Source organism: Bos indicus, chromosome 12, assembly GCF_029378745.1.
Source record: "Bos indicus isolate NIAB-ARS_2022 breed Sahiwal x Tharparkar chromosome 12, NIAB-ARS_B.indTharparkar_mat_pri_1.0, whole genome shotgun sequence".
In the NCBI taxonomy this organism is placed as follows: domain Eukaryota; kingdom Metazoa; phylum Chordata; class Mammalia; order Artiodactyla; family Bovidae; genus Bos; species Bos indicus.
Genome location: NC_091771.1, coordinates 35,710,243 through 35,723,887, shown reverse-complemented (window position 1 = coordinate 35,723,887; position 13,645 = coordinate 35,710,243). Strand labels below are relative to the sequence as shown.

General features: G+C 39.5%; 1 protein-coding gene across 4 annotated transcripts in view; it reads left to right on the top strand.

The window, feature by feature from the left end:
- The window catches only part of IFT88 (intraflagellar transport 88), a 61,278-nt gene that overhangs the window by 20,539 nt on the left and 27,094 nt on the right, over positions 1-13,645 (top strand). For all 4 annotated transcript variants that reach the window (XM_019971525.2, XM_019971527.2, XM_019971526.2 and 1 more), the window contains 6 exons: positions 178-268; positions 1,579-1,683; positions 2,913-3,015; positions 3,399-3,513; positions 7,739-7,970; positions 8,924-8,994. In XM_019971525.2, coding sequence (XP_019827084.2) covers positions 178-268; positions 1,579-1,683; positions 2,913-3,015; positions 3,399-3,513; positions 7,739-7,970; positions 8,924-8,994 — 717 coding nt within the window. The remainder of the gene's footprint in view (positions 1-177; positions 269-1,578; positions 1,684-2,912; positions 3,016-3,398; positions 3,514-7,738; positions 7,971-8,923; positions 8,995-13,645) is intronic.

Sequence of the window (13,645 nt, the reverse complement as noted above, 5' to 3'; positions counted from 1 at the left end):
TAGTTATTAAAAAGAGTGATACATTTACTGTTCATTGCCATTTATGTATTTGTCTTATCTGTGACCTACTTTTAAAGTTAATGAGCATATGATGGACTATGTTAAAAGTAAGTTAAATTTCATATATATTATTAGTGGTTGAATGATTCAGAATATGCTTGGTTTTTTCTTTAACAGTCCAGAAGAAAAGATCAGACAATTAGAGAAGAAAGTAAATGAGTTGGTAGAAGAAAGCTGTATTGCTAACAGTTGTGGAGACTTAAAATTGGTAAGTCCATAAACTGGTTAAGATTCAAGATCATGAAGTGTGTGAGTATGTGTCTACTTTTGTGTATGCACCCATACATGCACACATCTAGATAAATATTTTCATTTTGCTGTGGACTGGCCTTGGAGTTTTCACTGAAATAATTATTTTGAGAGCCTACAGTTTTAACTCTGCTTCATAAACTCTGATGTCAAAACAGTTGGCTGATTTTGTAATTTTTCTCATTGGTCATTTAAGGAGGGGAGAAAATTCAGTATCAGTTGACTAAATTTTTCAGCCTGGTGGATTACTGGATTGATGCACAGCCTGCTAAAGGCAGAGCTACTGTGATCCATAAAAAAAGTACTTAGGGCTTTTTTTCTTATTTAAGCCTCACTGCCCTAAAATATTTTGTCATAAGTAAAACTGAAAACTCATGGTTTGCTTTTTGGGAATCCAACTCTTTTTTTTTTAATTAATTTTTTTTCTCTTAGGTGCTTTGTTCACATTACTTTGATCATCACACCACATAGATACAGTTTCTGTGACTTAATTATCAGATTAAGGCATTAATGGGACTGGTCAGTCTCTCCGTGGAAATCAGTTAAAGGTTCTTAATGTTCTGAGTAAGATCTTAGTGAAACTGAGGATCTGTTGTCCTATTAGGTAGCAGTTATCTGTGGCTTATCTGTACTTTGAGCATCCAAGAAACCAAACAAACTCACCTAAATTCCTGTCTCATGAGATTGAATTAAAACACCAAAGATTCAGAAGCTGAAAGGAAAAAAGAAGTAGAGGGGCATGCAGTGAAAGTTTTAGTTGCTCAGTCATGTCGGATTCTTTGCGACCCCATGGACTGTAGCCTGCCAGGCTCCTCTATCCATGGAATTCTCCAGGCAAGAATACTGAAGTGGGTTGCCATTTCCTCCTCCAGGGGATCCTCCCAACCCAGGGATTGAACTCAGGTCTCCTGCATTGTAGGCAGATTCTTTATTGGCTGGGCCACCAGGGAAGCCCTAACGCTGGTAGGTCAGACATGTAGGTAGGCATGGTCAGACCTAAAAGTGGTAGGAGGAGAGGTGATGAGAAACTCAGTGTGGGCAGGTATGCTCCAGGTATTAGTCCCCACCCTGTGCTTCCCCTTCTTTCCCAGAGAAGACACATGGACTTGCCATGAGGGATGAGAGCTCACGGTTAGACAGGAGGGGAGTTTATGGGAGGAACGCTCAGAGCACCCAGGAAGTAAGGGTAATGCAGCTACAGGCGCCTCTGATGCACCAAGAGCTATGTGAGTTTGTGAAGGAGTTGACACCATGTACACTTGGTTTCAGGCCTTGGAAAAGGCAAAAGATGCAGGCAGAAAGGAGAGAGTCCTGGTGAGGCAACGAGAACAAGTTACAAGGCCAGAGAACATCAACTTGGATTTAACTTACTCAGTAAGTACAAAGTGCCTGTTGAATATGGTTATCTTGGTGAGAATTTATAGATTCCAGAAGTCTTTTTTCTTTGTTGTTTTATCTTGTTCCTTAAGCTTTACTGGACTTAAGGTGCCCAGAATTAGGTTAATAATGCTCTTCAGTTAATGGGACCACTCTCATCTTTGGTCTGTATAGTGATCTTCTTTAATTTGGTCATTTTTAATACTGTAGTAAATACTAGTAAACCTTCCAGCTAAGGACTCTTGAAGATTACTAATATTTGGGCTCTATTCAGTGTGCTTACTTTGACAAGATTCCTTTTGTTTTGTTTTGAGGTATAATTGTGATTCAATGCTCTGTTAATTTCAGGTATTCAACTTGATATTTGTATATATTATGAAATGATCACCACAATAAGTCTAGTGAACATCCGTCAACAACATAGTTAGATAATAAGATTTGAACGTGGACTTTTTGGTCTATGTCTTAGAGAGCTTCAAACTAGATTAATAAGACAGTGTTCTGTGAGGATAGTAGGGAAAAAAAAAAACAAAACAGCTAGTTTCTAGCAAAATTTATTCAATTCTGAAAAGACACTTCTTTCATATATATATACTGATGTTTAAAAGGTTGTATTTTCAGTAGGAGAAGTCTTCATATGCTAAACAACTGGAAAAAAGGACATTGAAACTTGGAGGAAGAAGAATTTAGATGCTTACTATTTATAGTTAATATTTTTAGATTCCATGGAATCTTTAGATTTGGGAATAATTTACAATTATCATCTTTTTCCTCTAGGAACATACTTTACTATAGCTCAATTATTTAAATTATAAATTTGCATATAGAGCAGCAATACTCTACAAATCAAGGTTTAAGATATTTCCACATAATGTTTATGTTTTCAAAGAGAATTTGATCCACTATCTTCTTTACTCTTTTTATTACCAGCAATACTAACAATACACATAGACTCTTTGTGGGTCTTCCTGAGATTAAAGGATAGCAAATCCTTTGACTAGAAAGAATACATGGAAAATTAGGTGGAATTTAGAGGATAGCTCCACCTGTCCTAATGTTCTGGTTCATGTTGGAACGCAAGATACTGTCTGTGAATTCATTTCTTAATGGTTTGGGAGTCTTGATAGAGGCAACTAACATTATTATAGTATTTTAATCTCTAGAAAGATAGGCAAAAGGGACCTAAGATGATCATTGTATGTTTCTTTGCAATATTTTTTCCTTAGGTTCTTTTCAACTTGGCCAGTCAGTATTCAGCTAATGAGATGTATGCTGAAGCACTAAACACATATCAAGTTATAGTGAAAAATAAGATGTTTAGCAATGCAGGTAGGTGTGTGTAGTTAGTTTTTCTGATAAGTATAGTTCTTTTGTAGTGTTAATTTACAGTTTCCTCAGTTATGAAATGATCTGTGCTCTAAGCAAGTTAAATTTATGATGGTGTCCTGCTTAAAGGATATGAAAATTCACACAAATACAAATGAAAAAATATAGTTGGTATGAGACATATTGCCTAATAGTAAATGAAGACTGTGTTCTGTATCACAAGTAGAATTAGCCATAGCAACCCCATGGAACATGCTTTCCCTTGTAGAATTTATCCACAAGAGATTGTTGTTTATATTTAGCATTTATACTGTGTACTTTTTAGTCTCATAGAAAAAGTGAAAGAAATCAGATATTATATATTCATTAATATTTTTTTAAATTAGGACGGTTGAAAGTGAATATGGGAAATATTTATTTAAAGCAAAGAAATTATTCCAAAGCCATTAAATTCTACCGAATGGCCTTAGATCAAATTCCAAGTGTCCATAAAGAAATGAGGTAAGTTTGTAAAATTTGTCATTCTTCAGAAACAAAGTCACTCTTCTGACATGTTGCCAGTGGACTGAGTACTTTGTGGTATGTGTACATGAGAGGTGTTATATCTTTCTTATAGCTGTAATATTTTGGTCTGACCCTTGCATGCATTTGTATGATGGAAGCTAAAGGTTAAAGGCATGATATGTGATCAGTTGGAATAAAACTAAGCTAATGGGCCTATATAGGAAATAACTCTCCAAGCCATTAGCACTGTAATGCAACTTACTGCCCACCACAAATCAGACAGCAGCTGTTTAGAACATAGCAGACTCCAGAGTGCGAGACTGGATACTTAATTCCTTATATTCTTACCGGAGCTCAAGAAGGAAATAGTGAAGGAAGGGTTACTGTTGACTCTTAGAAGAGGTGGGCAGGGAATGTGCTGGGGTATTTCCTATTATAATATTTTAAGAGCAGAAACAGTAAGTTATCTTAGTCTGGTAATAACTAGGGGAACATAAGTTTCTAGGATATTTACTGTTCATAATTTCTCCTGGGCACAGTGCAGTTCCCTTGAGAAAGTTAATTTATTTGTAAATGCCACTTTTTGCAAACATTTGTTTTTGAATTATGCAATATATCTCACTATCATCTGCAGTTATCTAACTTATAGAACATAGTGCCCTTCAGGTACTTTTAACCCAGGTGAGACCAAAAATTTAAACATTTTAGAAAAAGATAGTATTATATAGTATAATCCACAGTCAAGAGGTAGTATGGTAATTCAGTTCAGTCGCTCAGTCGTGTCCGACTCTTTGCAACCCCATGAACCACAGCACACCAGGCCTCCCTGTCTATCACCAACTCCCGAAGTCCACCCAAACCCATGTCCATTGAGTCGGAGATGCCATCCAACCATCTCATTCTCTGTCATCCCCTTCTCCTCCTGACTTCAATCTTTCCCAGCATCAGGGTCTTTTCCAATGAGTCAGCTCTTCGCATCAGGTGGCCAAAATATTGGAGTTTCAGCTTCAACATCAGTCCTTCCAATGAACACCCAGGACTGATCTCCTTTAGGATGGACTGGTTGGATCTCCTTGTAGTCCAAGGGATTCTCCAACACCACAGTTCAAAAGCATCAATTCTTCGGCGCTCAGCTTTCTTTATAGTCCAACTCTCACATCCGTACATGACCACTGGAAAAACCATAGCCTTGACTAGATGGACCTTGGTTGACAAAGTAATGTCTCTGCTTTTTAATATGCTGTCTAGGTTGGTCATAACTTTCCTTCCAAGGAGTAAGCGTCTTTTAACTTCATGGTTGCAATGACCATCTGCAGTGATTTTGGAGCCCCCCAAAATAAAGTCAGCCACTGTTTCCCCATCTATTTGCCATGAAGTGATGGGACTGGACGCCATGATCTTAGTTTTCTGATTATTGAGCTTTAAGCCAACTTTTTCACTCTCCTCTTTTGCTTTCATCAAGAGGCTTTTTAGTTCCTCTTCACTTTCTGCCATAAGGGTGGTGTCATCTGCATATCTGAGGTTATTGATATTTCTTAAGTTGCAGGAATAATTACTGAGAACAGGAATTCTCAGGAAAGGTCAGGAAAGGCTTAGTGAAGGAGGTACACTTGAGTTGGTTACTGAAGTGAAGCAGAGATGGCATTCCAGACAAAAGGACACTGAGAAAAGGCTGGGAAACACCATAGTCTGATGGTCAGAGAATTATGAATAAAGGGATTTAGTTGAAATGGGATTATATTAAGGAGTGGTTGGAAATAAGGTAGAATCAGTTCAGTTCAGTTCAATTCAGTCGCTCAGTCGTGTCCGACTCTGCCACCCCATGAATCGCAGCACGCCAGGCCTCCCTGTCCATCACCAACTCCCAGAGTTCACTCAGATTCACGTCCATCGAGTCAGTGATGCCATCCAGCCATCTCATCCTCTGTCATCCCCTTCTCTTCCTGCCCCCAATCCCTCCCAGCATCAGAGTCTTTTCCAGTGAGTCAACTCTTCGCATGAGGTGGCCAAAGTACTGGAGTTTCAGCTTCAGCATCATTCCCTCCAAAGAAATCCCAGGGCTGATCTCCTTCAGAATGGACTGGTTGGATCTCCTTGCAGTCCAAGGGACTCTCAAGAGTCTTCTCCAACACCACAGTTCAAAAGCATCAATTCTTCGGCGCTCAGCCTTCTTCACAGTCCAACTCTCACATCCATACATGACCACAGGAAAGACCATAGCCTTGACTAGATGGACTTTTGTTGGCAAAGTAATGTCTCTGCTTTTGAATATGCTATCTAGATTAGTCATAACTTTCCTTTCAAGGAGTAAGCGTCTTTTAATTTCATGGCTGCAGTCACCATCTGCAGTGATTTTGGAGCCCAGAAAAATAAAGTCTGACACTGTTTCCACTGTTTCCCCATCTGTTTCCCATGAAGTGATGGGACCAGATGCCATGATCTTCGTTTTCTGAATGTTGAGCTTTAAGCCAACTTTTTCACTCTCCACTTTCACTTTCATCAAGAGGCTTTTGAGTTCCTCTTCACTTTCTGCCATAAGGGTGGTGTCATCTGCATATCTGAGGTTATTGATCTTTCTCCTGGCGATCTTGATTCCAGCTTATGCTTCTTCCAGTCCAGCGTTTCTCATGATGTACTCTGCATATAAGTTAAATAAGCAGGGTGACAATATGCAGCCTTGACGTACTCCTTTTCCTGTTTGGAACCACTCTGGTGTTCCATGTTGCTTCCTGACCTGCATACAAATTTCTCAAGAGGCAGATCAGGTGGTCTGGTATTCCGATCTCTTTCAGAATTTTCCACAGTTTATTGTGATCCACACAGTCAAAGGCTTTGGCATAGTCAATAAAGCAGAAATAGATGTTTTTCTGGAACTCTCTCGCTTTTTCCATGATCCAGCGGATGTTGGCAATTTGATCTCTGGTTCCTCTGCCTTTTCTAAAACCAGCTTGAACATCAGGAAGTTCACGGTTCATGTATTGCTGAAGCCTGGCTTGGAGAATTTTGAGCATTACTTTACTAGCATGTGAGATGAGTGCAATTGTGCGGTAGTTTGAGCATTCTTTGGCATTGCCTTTCTTTGGGATTGGAGTGAAAACTGACCTTTTCCAGTCCTGTGGCCACTGCTGAGTTTTCCGGATTTGCTGGCATATTGAGTGCAGCACTTTCACAGCATCATCTTGCAGGATTTGAAATAGCTCAACTGGAATTCCATCACCTCCACTAGCTTTGTTCATAGTGATGCTTCCTAAGGCCCACTTGTCTTCACATTCCAGGATGTCTGGCTCTAGGTCAGTGATCACACCATCGTGATTATCTGGGTCGTGAAGATCTTTTTTGTACAGTTCTTCTGTGTATTCTTGCCATCTCTTCTTAATATCTTCTGCTTCTGTTAGGTCCATACCATTTCTGTCCTTTATCGAGCCCATCTTGAATAGCTGTCATCAAATATAGACAGTGATCAGTGCTGAGGAAGATGCAGAGAAATGAGAGTCCTTATGCACTGGGGATATAAAATAGCACAGACACTTTGGAAAATAATGTTGTTTTTTTAAAAATTTAAATGCAAATTTACTATATGACCAATTCCACTGTTAGGTATATAACCAGGAGAAACGAAAACATATCGTCACAAAGGATTGTACATGAGTGTTTGTAGCAGAATTATTCATAATATCCAAAAAGTAGAAGCAGTCCAAGTATCTATCACATAGTCAATGGATGGAACCTGGTATAGCTGCACTGTAGAATACTATTCAGCAATGAAAAAGGAATGGCATCTTCTTACATGCTGAGATACGGAGGAACCTCAAAAATTATGCTAACTGAATGAAGGCACAGGGTATCACATGCTGTATAACTCCATTCACATGCAATGTCTAGAAAGGCAAGTCTAGTCCAGAGAGACAGAAAGGAAATCAGCGTTTGCCTGGGGCAGGAGGCTAGACTGAGGAGTGATTGCAGGTGGGCACAGGTGTTCTTTCCAGGGAAATGGAAATGACTTAGAGTGTGACTGTGGTTTCACAACTGTGTTAGTACAGCAATAGTTATTGAATCACATACTTAAAGCAAGTGAATTTTATAATGTGTAAAATAAACCTCAGTAAATCTTTAACAAAACAAGAAGTAACATGGCAAAGAAAAGGAGGAAATTATTTGTGGAATAACTTGATTGCCAGCTGGGGAGTTCAAACTTTTAAAAGGAGTCCATGTTTTTTTTCAGGATTAAAATTATGCAGAACATTGGAGTCACATTTATTAAAACTGGGCAGTATTCGGACGCCATCTCTTCTTTTGAGCACATCATGAGTATGGCTCCGAATCTGAAGGCAGGCTTCAATCTGATTCTTAGTTACTTTGCCATTGGAGATCGAGAAAAAATGAAGAAGTCATTCCAAAAACTGATTGCTGTTCCACTAGAAATTGATGAAGATGATAAATACATTTCGCCAAGTGTGAGTATGAAGAAGACTCTTACATAGCCAGCTCCTAATTAGCTGTGCTTCTCTGTCTCCAGAAGTGATGAAGTTGGGATGGATGACTCTTCAGTTTTCTGCCAGTCCTATATTAATGTGTTTTATCATTTTCATGTTATTTAGATTAGGTTGACAATGGAACTATTGAAATAGGGCTGGAGATTATGGTTTAAACAGACTGCACAATTTTACTCAAAAAACAAAATGGAGAATCTTGTGAAAAATTACCATTCCTTAATGTTATCTTATGTAAAGTCAAATCATGTGAAATTGTCCATGTTGATAGATCGTGATGGTATAGTAATGTTGATTTCATAAAAGGAACCTGGTAGATTTTCTTGGTGCATTACAAGGGAATGGCAGTGTGGTGGTTGGCCCCACTGCTCAATATTTATTCTCCTTGTCCTTTGTATTTAAAATAGCACTAATTACAACAGCCTGCTGTATAGGGTTGTGAGGATCGAATGAGGGAGTGCATGTGAAATGCTTAATCCTGGAACATAGTAAATGCTGGGTAGATGTTAAATATCATATATAACTTTCATATTGAGAAAAAATAATGTATGTAGTGAAAGAAATCATCCGTGTCTTCAACAGGAAGTAGAGGTCAATGTAGGGTCATACTAAGTTACTGATGTCATTAAAGCAATTACATGTGACTTAGGATTTCACCCGTTTGTACTGACAACCATGGCTTCCATATTCTTGGTCCTATGCTTTCCAGCCTGACCTTGTGTCAGCTGCTAGAATCTGCATTAGTTCAGTGAAGAGTATGACAGGTCATCAGAAGAAAGAAAGAAAGTTCCGCTTCACAGGAGGAAAACAGTTCAGAAAGACTACTCACTCTCCACTGTGTACAGTGGCCTAGTGCTGAGGCTGATTAGCCACTCAGTGCTCAGTGTTTACTTCTGATTCCCTCACTTTTCCCCCAGGATGACCCACATACTAATTTAGTGATTGAAGCTATAAAAAATGATCATCTGAGACAAATGGAACGTGAAAGGTAATATTTTGGGCACTTAATGATTAAATGTGGTCTTAACTTCTCTAAGAGACTTGAATGTGCATTCTGATTATTCCTTTCAAAACTTGTTGTGTTCCATATATTTCTAGAATAGTGCTGTTTAACCATTTCTGTCTTTACTGAATTCTGTTTTCTCCTTCAAAATAATCTTAGTCCTCATGTTAATCCCAGTTATTTTTACTCAGTTTCTGTTTCTCTGTAGTTTGCTTTCCCTCTGCATCTGGTGCAGTATTAGGACTTTGTTCATATTACCTTTGTTTAAACATATCTCTGTGTATTTTTATCCTGCCCAGTTAAATTGCAGCTCCCAAAGACAAAATTCTTTCTCTTTATATGTTTTCTTCCTTTCTCCAGTATGGTACCTAGTCTCTGTCAAGTATGGCTTGAACATTCTAATACTGAGTATTCATTGGGCATCTTAGGAATTATATCGTATGAGAGAGGGCTCAGTTTTTTTAAATCATGGTAAAATACATATAACGTAAAATTTATCTCAACCATGGTAGATAATTCTTCTTTTCAAAGATAGTGTTAAGTATTGGAACATTCACATTGATTTGTGACTGGTGTTCAGAAGCCTTCATCTTCCACACTGCAGCTCAGTACCCACTGCACCGCCCCCTCCAACTCCTGCCTACCCACCAGTCCCTGGCAGCCACCACTCTGCTGTCTGTTATATGAAATCCACTGCTCTGGGGACCTCATCTGAGTGGAATCACAGTATTTGTTCATTTGTGACTGGCTTTTCATCTGTGTTTAGCATGTGACAGGATTTCCTTCATTTTTAAGGCTGAATAATACTCCATTGTATGTATACATGCATGCTAAGTCGCTTTAGTAGTGTCTGACTGTATGTGACCGTCTTGACTGTAGCCCTCAAAGTTCTTCTGTCCATGGGGATTCTCCAGGCAAGAATACTGAAGTGGGTTGCCATGCCCTCCTCCAGGGGATCTTCCTGACCCAGGGATCTAACCCATGTCCCTTAGGTCTCCTGCGTTGGCAGGCAGGTTTTTTACCACTAGAGTCACTGGGGAAGCTCTGTGTATGGAGAGCCCTCAATCCTTAGAAGTTAGTTTAACAGTAAAAATTAAGCTTATCCTTCTGGAAAGATGGAGTAGATGTACTTTTCCATGTTAGTCCCACTAAGTACAAATAAAAACCCTGGGAATTGTATATAAAACAAAATGAGAAGAAATGTAGAGACAAGAGGGCAGATGAGCAAGGGCCCTGGTGACTTGAGGAGCAGCCTGGCAGTGATCCCCTCATGCTTCCCAGACTCGGAGCTGAAGAAATAGGGAGTCAGAAAGCCAGGGGCTGCAAAGGACAAGATGAGGGTCAGAGTAGGCCGTGGGGAATGTGGGCGTCTCCCTTTATCTGCAAGTGATGAGGTGATATCTCTTCTCTGCCTGCTGGAGTGATGTCAAGAAAGACAGCTAAAAACAGAAGATTTCAATAAAATTCAGTCTTTTTATTTTCTACCTATCAGTTTTTTTCCCCCAAATAAAATACAAAAGCATTTGCCTCTTTAAAATACATCACTTCCAAATCCTTAAAATCAAGGTGAAAGTAGTATTGAAGATCTTGAATGAACATTATTTTATTTTTAACTTTTTATTGAAACAGTTGATTTACTCTCTATATATTAATATATATGTATACACTCCCTATTCCCCTTTGTTTTCTATGCCTGTGAGTCTGTTTTGTAAATAAGTTCATTTGTATCATTTTTTTAGATTCCACATATAAACAGCATATTTGACTTAGTATGATCATCTCTAGGTCCATCTGTGTTGCTGCACATGCCGTTATTTCATTCTTTTTTATGGCTGAGTAATATTCCATCATTATATATATATATATATATATATATATATATATATATATACACACACACACACACACATATACACACCCCAAAAATGTCAAAATTTCTTTCTTTTCTTTTTTCTTTTTTTGGCTGTGCTGCAGCTTGCAGGAGGTCTCAGTTCCCTGACCCAGGAATTGAACCCAGACCATGGCAGTGAAAACCCAGAACCCTAACCACTAGGTTGCTATGGAACTCCTCAAAATGTCCAAGTTTTGATCAGTAATCACTCACCAAACCAAGAACCAGGAAGATCTCAGTGAAAAAAAAGACAGTCCATAGATGCCAACACTGAAATGACAGAGATGTTAAAATTATTTGATAAATTTTTAAGCAACCATGATAAAAATGCTTCAATGGCCAGTTATGACCATGCTTATAATTAGAGCATACATCTGCACAATCACTTAACAAATGTTCATAGCAGCCATCCAAGAAGGGAAGCAACCCAAATGTCCACAACATGAATGGATAAAAAATATCTGGTCCATCCATACTATGAAATATTATTTAGCCATAAAATGAATGAAATACTGACATATGCTACAGTAAACATGAATCTGACTCCATTTGTATGAAAGGTGAAGATTAGGCAGCTCTGTAGAGACATGTAGCAGTTCAGTTCTAGTATATACCACAGCTTCTTCAGTGGTGGTTTTCACTCCTTTATTTCCCCAGACGGTAGGTCCCAGAGCTTCAGCTGCAGAGTCCTGTGTCTGTCCCCTGAGTCCCTCCCACCCCCTTCCACTCCCTGCTTTTCTTCTTTCATCAGAGGCATCATAGACCAAGAACTGCTGATCCCACAGGTCGTCATGGCCTTCTAATCCCATTTCCCAGTTGTGGTTTTCAACCTGATTTGTAAATAGATTGCTAGCATAGCTGCCTGTAGACAGTGTTTATGCTTCTTGTTATTGTTGTTGTTCAGTCGCTAGGTTGTGTCCAACTCTTTGCGACCCCATATACCGCAGCACCAGGCTTCCCTGTCCTTCACCATCTCCTGGAGCTTGCTCAAACTCGTGTCCATTAAGTCAGTGATGCCATGCAACCATCTCATTCTCTGTCGCCCCCTTTTCCTCCTCTCAGTCTTTCCTGGCATCAGGGTCTTTCCCAGTCAGCTGGTAGCATCAGCTGGCCCAAGTATTGGAGCTTTAGCATCAGTCCTTCCATGAATATTCGGGGTTGATTTCCTTTAGGATTGACTGGTTTGATTTCCTTGCTGTCCATTTCCAAGGGACTCTCAAGAGTCTTCTCCAACACCATAGTTCAAAAGCATCAATTCTTGGTGCTCAGCCTTCTTTATGGTCCTACTCTAGCATCCGTACACAATTACTGTAAAAGCCATAGCTTTGACTAGATGGACCTTTGTCAGCAAAGTGATATCTCTGCTTTTTAATACATTGTCTACGCTTGTTATAGCTTTTCTTCCAAGGAGCAGCTCAGTTCAGCTCAGTTGTGTCCGACTCTCATGGCTCATCCTCTGTCAGCCCCTTCTCCTCCCACCTTCAATCTTTTTCAGCATCAGGGTCTTTTCCAGTGAGTCAGTTCTTCCCATCAGTTGGCCAAAAGTATTGGAGTTTCAGCTTTAGCATCAGTCCTTCCAATGAATAGTAGTGAAGTCTCTCAGTCGTGTCCAACTCTTTGTGACCCCGTGTACTGTAGCCTACCAGGCTTCTCCATCCATGGGATTCTCCAGGCAAGAATACTGGAGTGGGTTACCATTTCCTTCTCCAGGGGATCTTCCCGACCGAGGGATCGAACCCAGGTATCCCGCATTAGAGGCAGACACTTTAACCTCTGAGCCACCAGGGAAGCCCTTCCAATGAATATTCAGGACTTATTTCCTTTAGGATGGACTGGTTGGATCTCCTTGCTGTCCAAGGGACTCTCAAGAGTCTTCTCCAACAGCACAGCTCAAAAGCATCAATTCTTCAGTGCTCAGCTTTCTTTATAGTCCAACTCTCACATCCATACATGACTACTGGAAAAACCATAGCCTTGACTAGATGGACCTTGGTTGACAAAGTAATGTCTCTGCTTTTTAATATGCTGTCTAGGTTGTTAATAGCTTTTCTTGCAAGAAACAAGTGTCTTTTAATTTCATGGCTGCAGTCACCATCTGCAGTGATTTTGGAGACCAAAAAAATAAAGTCGAGCACTGTTTCCATTGTTTCCCCATCTATTTGCCATGAAATGATGGGACCAGATGCCATGATCTTAGTTTTCTGAATGTTGAGTTTTAAGCCAGCTTTTTCACTCTCCACTTTGACTTTCATCAAGAGGCTCTTTAGTTCTTCTTCATTTTCTGTCATAAGGGTGGTATATCTGCATATCTGAGGTTATTGATATTTCTCCTGGCAATCTTGATTCCAGCCTGTGCTTCATCTAGCTCAGCATTTCTCATGATGTTAGTCTGCATATAAGTTAAATAAGCATGGTGACAATATACAGCCTTGATGTACTCCTTTCCTGATTTGGAACCGGTCTGCTGTTCCATGTCCAGTTCTGTTGCTTCTTGACCTGCATACAGGATTCTCTGGAGGCAGATAAGGTGGTCTAGTATTCCCATGTCTAAGAATTTTCCATGGTTTGTTGTGATCCATACAGTCAACGGCTTTAGCATAGTCATTGAAGCAGAAGTAGATGTTTTTTTGGAATTCTCTTGCTTTTTCTGTGATCCACCAGATGTTGGTGATTTAATCTCTGGTTCATCTGCCTTTTCTAAACCCAACTTGTACATTTGGAAGTTCTGGGTTCATGTACTGCTGA